At 45.1% G+C, this 11,025-nt stretch overlaps 1 protein-coding gene across 7 annotated transcripts in view; it reads right to left on the bottom strand.

Annotated features, from left to right (window-relative positions):
• Window positions 1-43: 43 nt before the first annotated feature.
• Window positions 44-11,025, bottom strand: part of LOC107394273 (rho guanine nucleotide exchange factor 28) — a 66,229-nt gene continuing 55,247 nt past the window's right edge. For all 7 annotated transcript variants that reach the window (XM_070546203.1, XM_070546207.1, XM_070546206.1 and 4 more), the window contains 13 exons: window positions 10,612-10,866; window positions 10,454-10,530; window positions 10,184-10,362; window positions 9,999-10,096; window positions 9,717-9,914; window positions 9,428-9,562; window positions 9,208-9,338; window positions 9,071-9,118; window positions 6,226-6,330; window positions 5,925-6,083; window positions 2,009-2,260; window positions 964-1,309; window positions 44-891 (listed from right to left, as the gene is read on the bottom strand). In XM_070546203.1, coding sequence (XP_070402304.1) covers window positions 707-891; window positions 964-1,309; window positions 2,009-2,260; window positions 5,925-6,083; window positions 6,226-6,330; window positions 9,071-9,118; window positions 9,208-9,338; window positions 9,428-9,562; window positions 9,717-9,914; window positions 9,999-10,096; window positions 10,184-10,362; window positions 10,454-10,530; window positions 10,612-10,866 — 2,168 coding nt within the window. In that variant the 3' untranslated portion in view covers window positions 44-706. The remainder of the gene's footprint in view (window positions 892-963; window positions 1,310-2,008; window positions 2,261-5,924; window positions 6,084-6,225; window positions 6,331-9,070; window positions 9,119-9,207; window positions 9,339-9,427; window positions 9,563-9,716; window positions 9,915-9,998; window positions 10,097-10,183; window positions 10,363-10,453; window positions 10,531-10,611; window positions 10,867-11,025) is intronic.

Below are 11,025 nucleotides of genomic sequence, written 5' to 3'. Positions count from 1 at the left end.
CAGGAACTCAGATGGATTCATAGATTCGAAACGAGACAAAAACTGCTCAGCAACAGTATATTTATATACACAATAATAATATTAAAAATAACAATACAGCACATTAAAGTCACGTGATCACAAGTCAAGACTAACGAAATATTCCAGCTGGCAGTGCATCAAACAGAAACCATCGTCTCACATCAGTAACAGCATCAGAGGGATTTTTGGCATTTTAGAGATTAATAACGGCAGGTAGATTAAATTTTACATCATTGTGTGCATAATTAGCCTTTTCATAAAAATAAACATATATTAAATATATATAAACACTAATATCAGTATATTTCTGTGTTTCAAAAGCTTTCCGTCTATTTAAATACAGCAAAAAATAACCTGAATACGTCATCCGGGGCGACGCTCGATTCTCTTCTCAGAGGTTTTAAGTGCTCCAACGGTATTTTGTCCTAATTTCTTTATAAGGCTGAAGTGTTTTTAACACAAATGTACCTTTTTCCCTTCAAGCAAGTGCAACAAGGATTTTAGTAGCAGGACGAACTGAAATAAGAAAGGCACGCTAGTGTGATGGGGCTGTTAAGGCACATGGATAGACCGCCTGTGTGCGACGCGGTCCAGACGGGGCTTTTATCCAAACGTAACGTTATCCTGTCGATGAAAACAAACGCGCACGACGCGACGGAGGGACTCGGTGTCCAGTTATCGAGTCTCAGAGGTAAACAATGTTCTCCTCTCCAACCTCTTCTCTGGTTTGTCCTTCGAGGGAGAGGTAAGCCTGAGGCGGCAGGAGGGGCATCAGAGACGGAGAGTTGTGTTCCTTGGTAAGTCTGTGACTTGTGACCTCTGACCTCCAGAAGCTGGAAGATTGGGCGTCCTGCAGCAGGTTGAGGTCTTCTAGAAGGATAAAAACAAAACTCAGATCATGTTTTAAAGAAAAAGGAAGCGTCTGGTCTCTGTTGGTCTTACTGCTGTTGCTCCTCTGCGTCTGGGCCGAGACGCCGCCGCCGCCGCTGAACGGGAGGACGGGTTCTGCCGGGGCGCGGGGACAGCTGTGGTTGGTACCGTACAGAGGCGACTGGCTCAGCAGAGTGTTGAGGCTGTTGAAGAGGCTGGCGCTGAGGGTGGGGTTGGCGGCGTGGCTGGAGCCGTGCAGCGGGGTCTTACCCTGCGTGCTGAGAACATGCTGGTTCTGGTTCTGGTAGTCTGCGGGCTGGTGGAGGTGGTTCTGCTGCGAGGAGGAAAACAGGGCGGCTTCCTTCTTGTACACTGAACAGTTTCCATCCAGGCTTCCTGAGCGGCTGTGATTGGACACCTGGAACCAAAGCAGAGGGGATGCTCACTCTGAAGATGGACGCACACATTCATGCTGCAGCCTGCTCGTGTCGCTTTCAGCCGCGACATTCATCAAGTCGATGTTCTCTAGGAAAACCCGGAGTCTGTTTTGCCTTTGTTCAGTCCAGCAGCTGGCTGGAGCGGTTCGCATCCGTGTGTGAAACGGTCGGGATGAAGATCGGACCCTTCAAATCTGAGACCGTGGACTACGAGCTGGAAACCCGTAGATTAGGTTTTATTCTGGTTTTACTCGTTTTAGTCTTTTACAACCAGCTCAGTGGCCTAGTGGTAGAGTGTCCGCCCTGAGACCGGGAGATCAGGGTTCGATTCCTGGTCGGGTCATACCAAAGACTTTGAAAAAATGGGACCTAATGCCTCCCTGCTTGACACTCAGCATTAAGGGGTTGGATTGGGGGGTTAAACCACCAAACGGTTCCCGAGCGCGGCCGTGTCTGCAGCTCAGCGCTCCCCCAGGGGATGGGTCAAATGCGGAGAACAAATTTCGCACACACATCAGTGTGTGTGACAACTAATGGGACTTAAACTTTAACTTAATCTCTACTTTGACCTTTTTGTGCTTCATGCTTTTAGCGTTCAGCACTTTGGGCTAGCTTGATTGGAAGCATGAATAAATAAACGAAGGATGATGAACAACCGTTTCCGTTTTGTTTATAGTGACCTTGTATCCATCCAGTGGTATTGAGACGGGCAGGCTGCTCTGGCGGCTGTGCCTCCAGCCCTGGAGCAGCCTCTGTTGGACTTGGATCTTCTCCTTCTCCCTCTCCACACCCTTCTGACCCTCCTTCAGCCGGTCCAGGTTCTGCTGATACTCCAGCAGCTGGGCCTCCAGCACCTCCCGCTCACAGCGAAGCCGCTCCGCCTCCAGGAGGCACTGCTGCTCTCGGTGCTCCAGCAGGTTCTCCTGCTCGGTCTGAAAGCAGAAGAATGAGAGGCTAAAGACGTGAAAAACCCTGATCCACAACAACAAGCTGGACGGTCAGAAATAACCACACAAAGCTAAAATAAACAACTTTAAAGGGGCTATATGGAGGTTTGACAGCCAAAACATGTATAGAAATAATAAATGTCTTCTTCATACATTCTCCTGCAATGCCCTGGTCCTGTAGAATGAGCCCTGGCATTTTTACTGTGATTGCCTGTTTTTCTGTAAAATCACAGAAAAAGAGAGATGCTCGGGTCGAGCAGGCTGCTTCATGCGCGTTCACGCTCAGGCATCGCCCGTAGCATTTGCTATCCGTAGCTTTAGCAGCAGAGAGAGAGGCAGTGCCACTTTGTCGCTGTTCCTAACGCCTAGTGACAAAGCTAGCTACATTTCTGAGGACCCTTAGCTACTTTCTGTAGAACTTTCTTCTAGATATTTCCTGCTAATTAGCAACAAAACAGCCATTTTCACTCCGAACCGTTCTTTGGTTTGACGTTGTTTCAGCTGTCATCAAGGATATAAACGTTACAGATACTGAGGACGTCACTGGCGCTTTAGCTCACCTAGTAAAACGTCGGACTCTCATGCAGAAGACCTGGGTTTGATTCTGGATGTGAACATAGTTTATTTAGAGTTTCTTTTTTACATTAATGGTATATTTTTTTACAGTAAGACGCCCAAATTTTTATTTGAGACTCGCCGAACGGCATTGAATTCACAGATAAAAAAGATGTGGGTTCAACTTTCATTTTGGAACAATTTTTCAAGCAAGGGAAGGGAATGATCTGAGCATGCAGGAGGACTGACCCATCATAAACCTTTGTCGGCTGTGCTGAAGAGAAAGGTACAGAACCAAATTATTTAATTAATTAGCTGCGCGTTCTCCTGCCCTCTGTCCTCCGGGCCACACACACACACACACACACACACACACACACACACACACACACACAAGGGACTGTCTCAGCCGCTATTTTCATTAAGGAGTGTGCACGTACAGCATGCGCACGAGCCTACTATTGAAGCTGGCGTTACACTTTTGGCCTGAGGGGGCAATCTCGAGCATAAAAATTCAAAAGTCCTTAAAGTCCCTTTAAAATAAAATAGGTTTTTGGAGTGCAGGTCTGCTACCGTTAACATCACAGAGTCTCAGGAACAGTTTTGTAATTGCGCAACATCCTTTCCTTTATCTTTAGTTACTGATATCTGCCCAATCATCTCTAACCACCTGTTACTGTTTTTAAAAGTCAAGTTTTTTTCTTATTTTTTCCTAGAAGTGACGCAAATTAAACCACAAACCTTTGTTTTTACCAAGGGGAAACTTCACCTGCCAAAAGTCAAGCCACAGAGTGACATCCTTTGCAGTTCCCCCATCGTCCACTAGAGGCTGGAACCAGAAAGGAGCAAGTTCCCATAGAATCCCATGTTAAAAATGTCAACTTCTCACCAGAAATAAACCTGTTTACAGCCTGGTTCAGAAACCCATTTTCAGTTTAATAGGTCTAGTTATCAGTCACAACAACTCTGAGGGGGGTGATTTTTTTGTAATTCATTCCTTTAGATCAGGGCTCTCCAACACGTTGCTCGCCTGGAAGCAGCCAGCGCGTCACCCTGACTTGTAATCAACGAGGGGCGGATTTGTAATTTGTTGGCAAGCCACCCCCATTTTCTGTAATATCTAATGTAAAATTAATTTTGTGGAAGTAAAATAAAAATCTGATTATTGCACAAATCTTTTTGGCAAACATGTTCTACTAAAAAAACGCAGATTAACTGATCCGGTTGCAGCACGGATCCCCGTATCTGCCAGCTTTGATCAGCAGCTGCAGGTGGATGAAGACGTGCTTCCAGGAAGATGGGGCGACCTCGGCTATACAGACCTGGTTTCAGAAAAACATCCTCAGTAAAATATTCTGGGTGACAGACTGCTGGAGGACACACTGACCACTTTCCACACTCTACTGCTTTATTCTACAATCTGCTCTTTAACTGTACTATTTCAGCTGTTAACTTTATTTTCTCTCTAAGTGTTTTTCTCCCCAGAAGAAGCTACAACGATGTTCTGCTGAGCTGTGGTGGCCTCATGGAGGGGGCCATCGTCTAGCACACTGCTGCTAACCACTTAAACATTCTCTCTCTCCTGATAATAACTTTTTGTTTCCTTGACGTTGGATGTGCTACTACTAGTTTACCCGTTTAATTATATATTCACTAGATAAATACAATAAAGTTTATCTCTCGCCAAATAGAATATTTACTAAGAAATCACAATGTAACTATAGACACATTACTGTGTGTGTGTGTGTGTGTGTGTGTGTGTGAGCCAAAGGTTTACTCACTGTTGATCATTCACATGTGAGGATAAGACATGAATGTGTAAATGGGTTGGGTTTTTAGGATTTAGAGATTTTAGTGCCGGCTGCTTCACAATGCTGTCTCGAATTGCCCCTCGGGGACTAAAGTTGTCTTGAGTCTCTTCTGTGTGTTTAGCACAGCCATCAGACCAGCGGAGAAACAACAAACTAAACCTCCAACCTTAATAATGTCAGCAGCAAAGCATAACTTACTAGTTATTCAATAGTAAAGCAAAACTCAACTTTCATGAGAAAAAAATCCATAAAAATGATTTAATACATCAGTAAATGGCCTGTATTTGATATTTAGCACCTTCTGGAGTCCTGGGACCTCCCAAGGCGCTTTACAACCCAGTCATTCACCCATTCACACCCTGGTGGTGGTGGTGAGCTACATTGTGGCTACAGCTGCCCTGGGGCACAGTGGGGCGAGTCTGCCGAGCACTGGTGCCACCAGTGCCTACGACCACCACCAGCAGGAAACCCCGTTAAAATCAGGAAGATGTTATTTCTGTTTTTACACTTTTCACTTCAATTCAAACAACAGAATTTAATGTTTCCATCACATTTAGCTTGGATTTGACTAAAATAACTTCAGTTTTATTCATTTTATGAGAAAATTAGTTTAGCATTGTTTGGAAAAATAATCATAACAAAGAAATAACTTGAAAGGTTTGTATTAAATGCCTTTTAAAGAACAGTCGATGTCCTTTACAGGGCACAGGGGCAGGGACTGAACAGGAACAGGTTAGCTGTTAGCGGGGCGACGGTGGCACAGGAGGTAAGCACTCGCTCCGTAATCGGAAGGTTGCAGGTTCGAGCCCCGCTCAGTCTGTCGCTGCCGTTGGGTCCTTGGGCAAGACACTTAACCCACGTTGCCTGCTGGTGGAGGGCGGAGGGACCGGTGGCGCCAGTGCTCGGCAGCCTCGCCTCTGTCAGTGCACCCCAGGGCAGCTGTGGCTACATGGTAGCTCATCCCCACCAGTGTGTGAATGTGTGTGTGAATGGGTGAATGACTGACTGGGTTGTAAAGCGCCTTGGGCGGTTCCAGGAGTCTAGAAGGCGCTATATCAAATGCAGGCCTTTTACCATTATCTGAAAGTATCTGATTATAATGTTTTGTTTAGTTTGATTTTATTCCTTGTATTTTTTTTTATTGAAATGCAGAGAAACCAACGGGTGCATAAAATGCCGCTCATCTGGCTTCAGGTCAGCTCTTCAGAGACCTACAGGTGACGTGACGAAGGCTCCGCCCCTTTATAAATACAGTCTACGGTTTTTAAAAGCCTGAGACTCACTTGTTGTTTCTCTCGGGCTACACACTCTTTTTCCCAGCGCTGCTGCTCATGTTTCAGTTTCGTCTGGAGCTTCTGCACCTCGTCCACGTCCTCTTTCCTCCTCTCCAAACTCTTTTTTTCCTCTTTCATCCTGTCGTTACTCCTCTGCTTCTCCAGTTCCTGAAGACACATTTGAGACTTGACCTGACTTCCCTAACGAAACACGGCATAAAAAACCTACCACATTACAAGTTAACGGTCTAGAAGTCATGTGTTCACCGGCTGATGTTTTCACAACAGATAAACGTCGACTTGAACAAACCAGGCTGCTTTGGAGGGAGGCGAAGCTCCGAAGCGCAGGTCTCTCTCGTTCCTGGAGAAGAAGTTTGTGGACTTCGTAGTAGCTATCCTGGAGGGTCACAGCTGCCTGCAAACACCCGGAGACGCCGATCAAACAGCAGGATGATGATCATCACCGCATAAAAGGTTGGGTTTAATAAGAAACGGTTTTCTAATTTCAATATTAGTTTTCAAACAAATGACAAATAATATTTGGGAATGTAATTCATGTTGGACGATATAGAGTCTAAATTGAGGCAAAAAATGTACAAACAGCACTTTATTTTGAAAGAACAAAAAGAAATACCTAAGAGATATCTAAATAATTAACCCTCTGGTTTGCAGTCCAACTTCTTAGTGGAGCACACTTTAGGGCCTTAATATCCTGAAGGAGAAAAATCTACTAAACAACTAAATTCTAACAAATATGAGGATGTTTGAATAAAAAATTTTATCATTATTCCTCAGTTTTATTATGACCTTAATATTAAATAAGACTTATTATCATACTCAGTGAAATAACATGTTAAATGTTGCTTTTGAAGTAATTATTGATCTAAATAACGTTTTTGGTTGTTTTGTTTTTTTGCAATACTGAAAAGCACAATTCAACTTTTCTAATACTCGTCATTTGTTCAGGATTTAATGGTAATTCAGATCTTTAAGAAATTATAATTATTTGGAGATCAGGAATTTTAAAAAGCGCTATAAAAATGTGCAATAGTATTAAGATATTATTAGTAGTTGTAGTAGTAGTAGTAGTAGTAGTAGTAGTAGTAGTAGTAATAGTAGTTTGTCTTTCCCTATATGATCAATAAAGCTTTTGTGAATTTAATTTCTAAATTAACCAAGTGGTGCTCGCTGCAGAACCACAAAAGTGGAGCTGCACCAGAGTCAGCCCCGCCCATTCCTGAGTCAGCCCCACCCATATCATCGGAGTCAGTCCAATTAAGAGTCAGTCCCGCCCATTCCTGAGTCAGCCCCACCCATTCCTGAGTCAGCCCCGCCCATTCCATCAGAGTCAGTCCAATTAAGAGTCAGCCCCGCCCATTCCTGAGTCAGCCCCACCCATATCATCGGAGTCAGTCCAATTAAGAGTCAGTCCCGCCCATTCCTGAGTCAGCCCCACCCATATCATCGGAGTCAGTCCAATTAAGAGTCAGTCCCGCCCATTCCTGAGTCAGCCCCACCCATTCCTGAGTCAACCCCGCCCATTCCATCAGAGTCAGTCCAATTAAGAGTCAGCCCCGCCCATTCCTGAGTCAGCCCCACCCATTCCTGAGTCAGCCCCGCCCATTCCATCAGAGTCAGTCCAATTAAGAGTCAGCCCCGCCCATTCCTGCGTCAGCCCCACCCATTCCTGAGTCAGCCCCACCCATTCCTGAGTCAGCCCCACCCATTCCTGAGTCAGCCCCACCCATTCCATCAGAGTCAGTCCAATTAAGAGTCAGCCCCGCCCATTCCTGAGTCAGCCCCACCCATTCCTGAGTCAGCCCCGCCCATTCCATCAGAGTCAGTCCAATTAAGAGTCAGCCCCGCCCATTCCTGAGTCAGCCCCACCCATTCCTGAGTCAGCCCCGCCCATTCCATCAGAGTCAGTCCAATTCCTTCCAGTTGTCAGACTTGATAGCATTCTGGAACCATAGAGGGTGTTACAGCTAATATCATCTAAAATGTGAGATTGAGGACGGAGTTGAGAGGTTAATTGAACAGTTTTTGTAAAGGTTCCATATAATTAAAAATTTAACTTTTGGAACATTTTATCATGTCATATTGTCATTTCCTCATAAGAAACACGCCAAAGCCATTTTTGGCCTCATTCACACATTTTCCTCCCATCTCAGCTTCAGTTTTGTCTCCTCCTCCGAAGCGGGTCTGGTCTTGTTCTCAAATCTGGATATTCTGTGAATTTTCTGACAAATTATTTCTGAAATGACTTCTACTGAGACACCGCCAATAAACCATACATCCCATCTACAAAAACACACTGGATGGCACAATTACACGTGACGCCACCTGCATGTTAGCAGATGTAGTGGTGAAGTGGTTGTAGAGTCAGACTGACGTAGATTTCGGCAGGTTCGCCTCCCGGTAGCGGCAGTACCAGGTAGTTTAAAACCCTTTTTCTTCTTTTCTAGCTACACTTGCCAGTACTATGTTTACAACTATTTATTGGTATACCGTTTACAATATAATGACTAATGTGTTTGTTTTTTATTTATTTGTTTATTTAGCCAGTGTGAGTCCATTTGTGAGCAGAGTTTCAACTAAAATGCTGTTTAGGAACGACCAAATTCAAAGAACTTTTAGAGACATAAATATTTTGCAGAAAATAAACATTACAACTAAAATATAAACAAATTAAATGTTTCAGCGGGCTAAATAGATTGCTGCCGACCCCACGGAGAGTCGAACCACCATCAGCTGAGGGAAACGCTAAACTTAAGTCAGACGATCTTGCCACTGGACCACCAGAGCCCACACCATAGCCTTAAACGCTGTATAGGACGCTTTTGTTGGAGCGGCTGTTTGCAGGTATTTGCTAAAAGAAACCTTTTCATTTCGGGATTTATTCAGGCTTTGTCAGGTAGCAAGTTCTCTTGATTAACTGGAGCATAGAACATAGCATTAACATTTGTAAGCTAGTAACAGCCGTAACTCATGTGGGTCAGGTTAGCTTGTGATAAAATTGAAAAACAAAAACAGAAGAAGTCAGTGGGCTAGGCTGAGTTTGCGTGAGTGGGCGGGGCTGACTCTGGTGCAGCTCCGCCTTTGTAGTTCTGCAGCGAGCACCCTCTCAAATTAACGGACATGTTTTTTCATCTCACCTGTAGGCTATATAAAAGCTGAGTCAGACTCTGGACACTTTCTGCCACCTTAAATAAAAAATTAAATTTCTCTGTTATTATAAAACAAACACGTGTTTTTGATGTGAATTTCTCTTATGAGACTAAAGCTAATGAACCTTTAGCATCGTCCCTTTGGCGTCTCCTCTCCTGAGCTCCACTGCTGAACTCCATGAAACATCCAACCCGGCTAACTCGCCGTCTGACCCGAGAGAGGCGGAGCTCATGCTGAGTGTGCTCAGATAATCAGCTGATCGGGAAACAAGAGGCGTACATGTGAAATTCACAACATCCAAAAGGACTGAATGTTGGAACTTAAACAGTGAATCAGTGGCTCACGCTCAGAAGGAGAACCCTGAATGCTGCTGCCACGGCTGTTGTAGCTGCAGCACTCGGGAACTTGGACAGGAGGAGAGTTCTGGTTCTGGACAGTAAAGTCGCCACGAGCCTGAAGAATCGCGATCAGGTTCTCAGCTGTGGAGAAGACATATTTATAAAAAAAAGGAATCATCTTCACACATTTATCTTTTTGGAGCTTAACATTTCTGAAGAGAGAGACTAGGATCTATAATTAAATCATGTATCGTCACGTTTGTATGCGCTGTGGCTGACGCAGCAGCTGTCTCACCTTCTCTGAGAGCATCTGTGAGCAGCGACGCTGCCTGATGTGGCGTCTCACTGTCTATGTACTGAGCAGGTTGCACCAGCAGGTGGCGATGCGAGACAGGTTCTGATGGACGGAGGGTTAGCTCTGTCAGCTCAGCATAGAGATGCAACTTTTCTTCCAGGCTGTGGCAGATTCGCTGGTCCTGGCCAAACAATTTCTCTGAAATCAAACGGAAAACTCTTTATGTAAGAGGATTTCTGTTTGACTGGATCAAAGATGGAGGCACGCGGTCACGTTTCTTACCCTGGAACTTGTTGATAGTCTGAACTCTCACTTCTGCAGCTTGCCTGGCTTCCTCGGTCTCCGCGCATCGCTCCTCCTCTTCCTCCTCCTCGGGACAGCTGCCATGTGGTTCAGCAGCGTAGATGATTAATGACACGAACATCAACATTCATTAACCTGACACACACACACACACGCACACACACCTCTCCACAGCCTGTCGGATGTGTCTCATCCATGCATTTCTTTCCTCTTTGGTAGTGGTGTGAACTTCATACATCTCCGGGCCCAGGGAGGACGCAGAGATCAGGAACATTCCTTTTTCCTCATTGGCTACTTCTCTAACAATGAGTTTCTGCAGGGGAATTACTGGAGGCTTCTGGTCCTGAGGGAGTAAACCCCACCAAAACAGGATGTTTACACGCTGGAAAGCCCTACATGTGTAATTTGAAGGCAGTGTTCAGGTTGATGCTCACCACAGAAGCAAATATGAAGCGCTGGTCTTTCTCTTGTAGGAAAACCAGGACGTCCGTTAGCAGAAGAGCTAACGTATCTGCAAATGAGACGTTACACAAACATATAGAACAGTTTTCTCTGACGGAACATCTTGAAGCATGCACGAGGACATTCACACCTTTCAGACGTCCTGTCGCAGTCTTCCAGTAGACCAAGCCTTTGTGCTGCAGCTCTCTGTGTTTGCTGTGCAGGTCCTGTTTACGGAACACCTTGCCGTTTTTAAGCTTGGCAAAACTCTTGGTTTCAAGCCTGGCGAGCACTTCCTGCAGCTCCTGAGATCGCTCGTACTTGTAAACGGTCAGGTCTACGGCTGCAGTGATGTCACGGATCTGAGCCAAAGCACTCGACAAGTCAGAGTGTTCCTGACTTCCTTCTGCGAGGGACAGAATAACGACAACAGGAAGAAACAAGTTCATGAAGCAACACAGCATCTCGTAGAGGGGTTCATTAAGTGTTAATCTAATCAGTGAAAGGATGATGTGAAACAGAACGTTCCTTTTTTTCTTGCAGGACTTGTTTTGAAACACTTGTT

The sequence above is a fragment of the Nothobranchius furzeri genome, chromosome 17, assembly GCF_043380555.1.
Source record: "Nothobranchius furzeri strain GRZ-AD chromosome 17, NfurGRZ-RIMD1, whole genome shotgun sequence".
Classification (NCBI taxonomy): Eukaryota; Metazoa; Chordata; class Actinopteri; order Cyprinodontiformes; family Nothobranchiidae; genus Nothobranchius; species Nothobranchius furzeri.
This window is presented reverse-complemented; position numbering and strand designations above follow the sequence as displayed.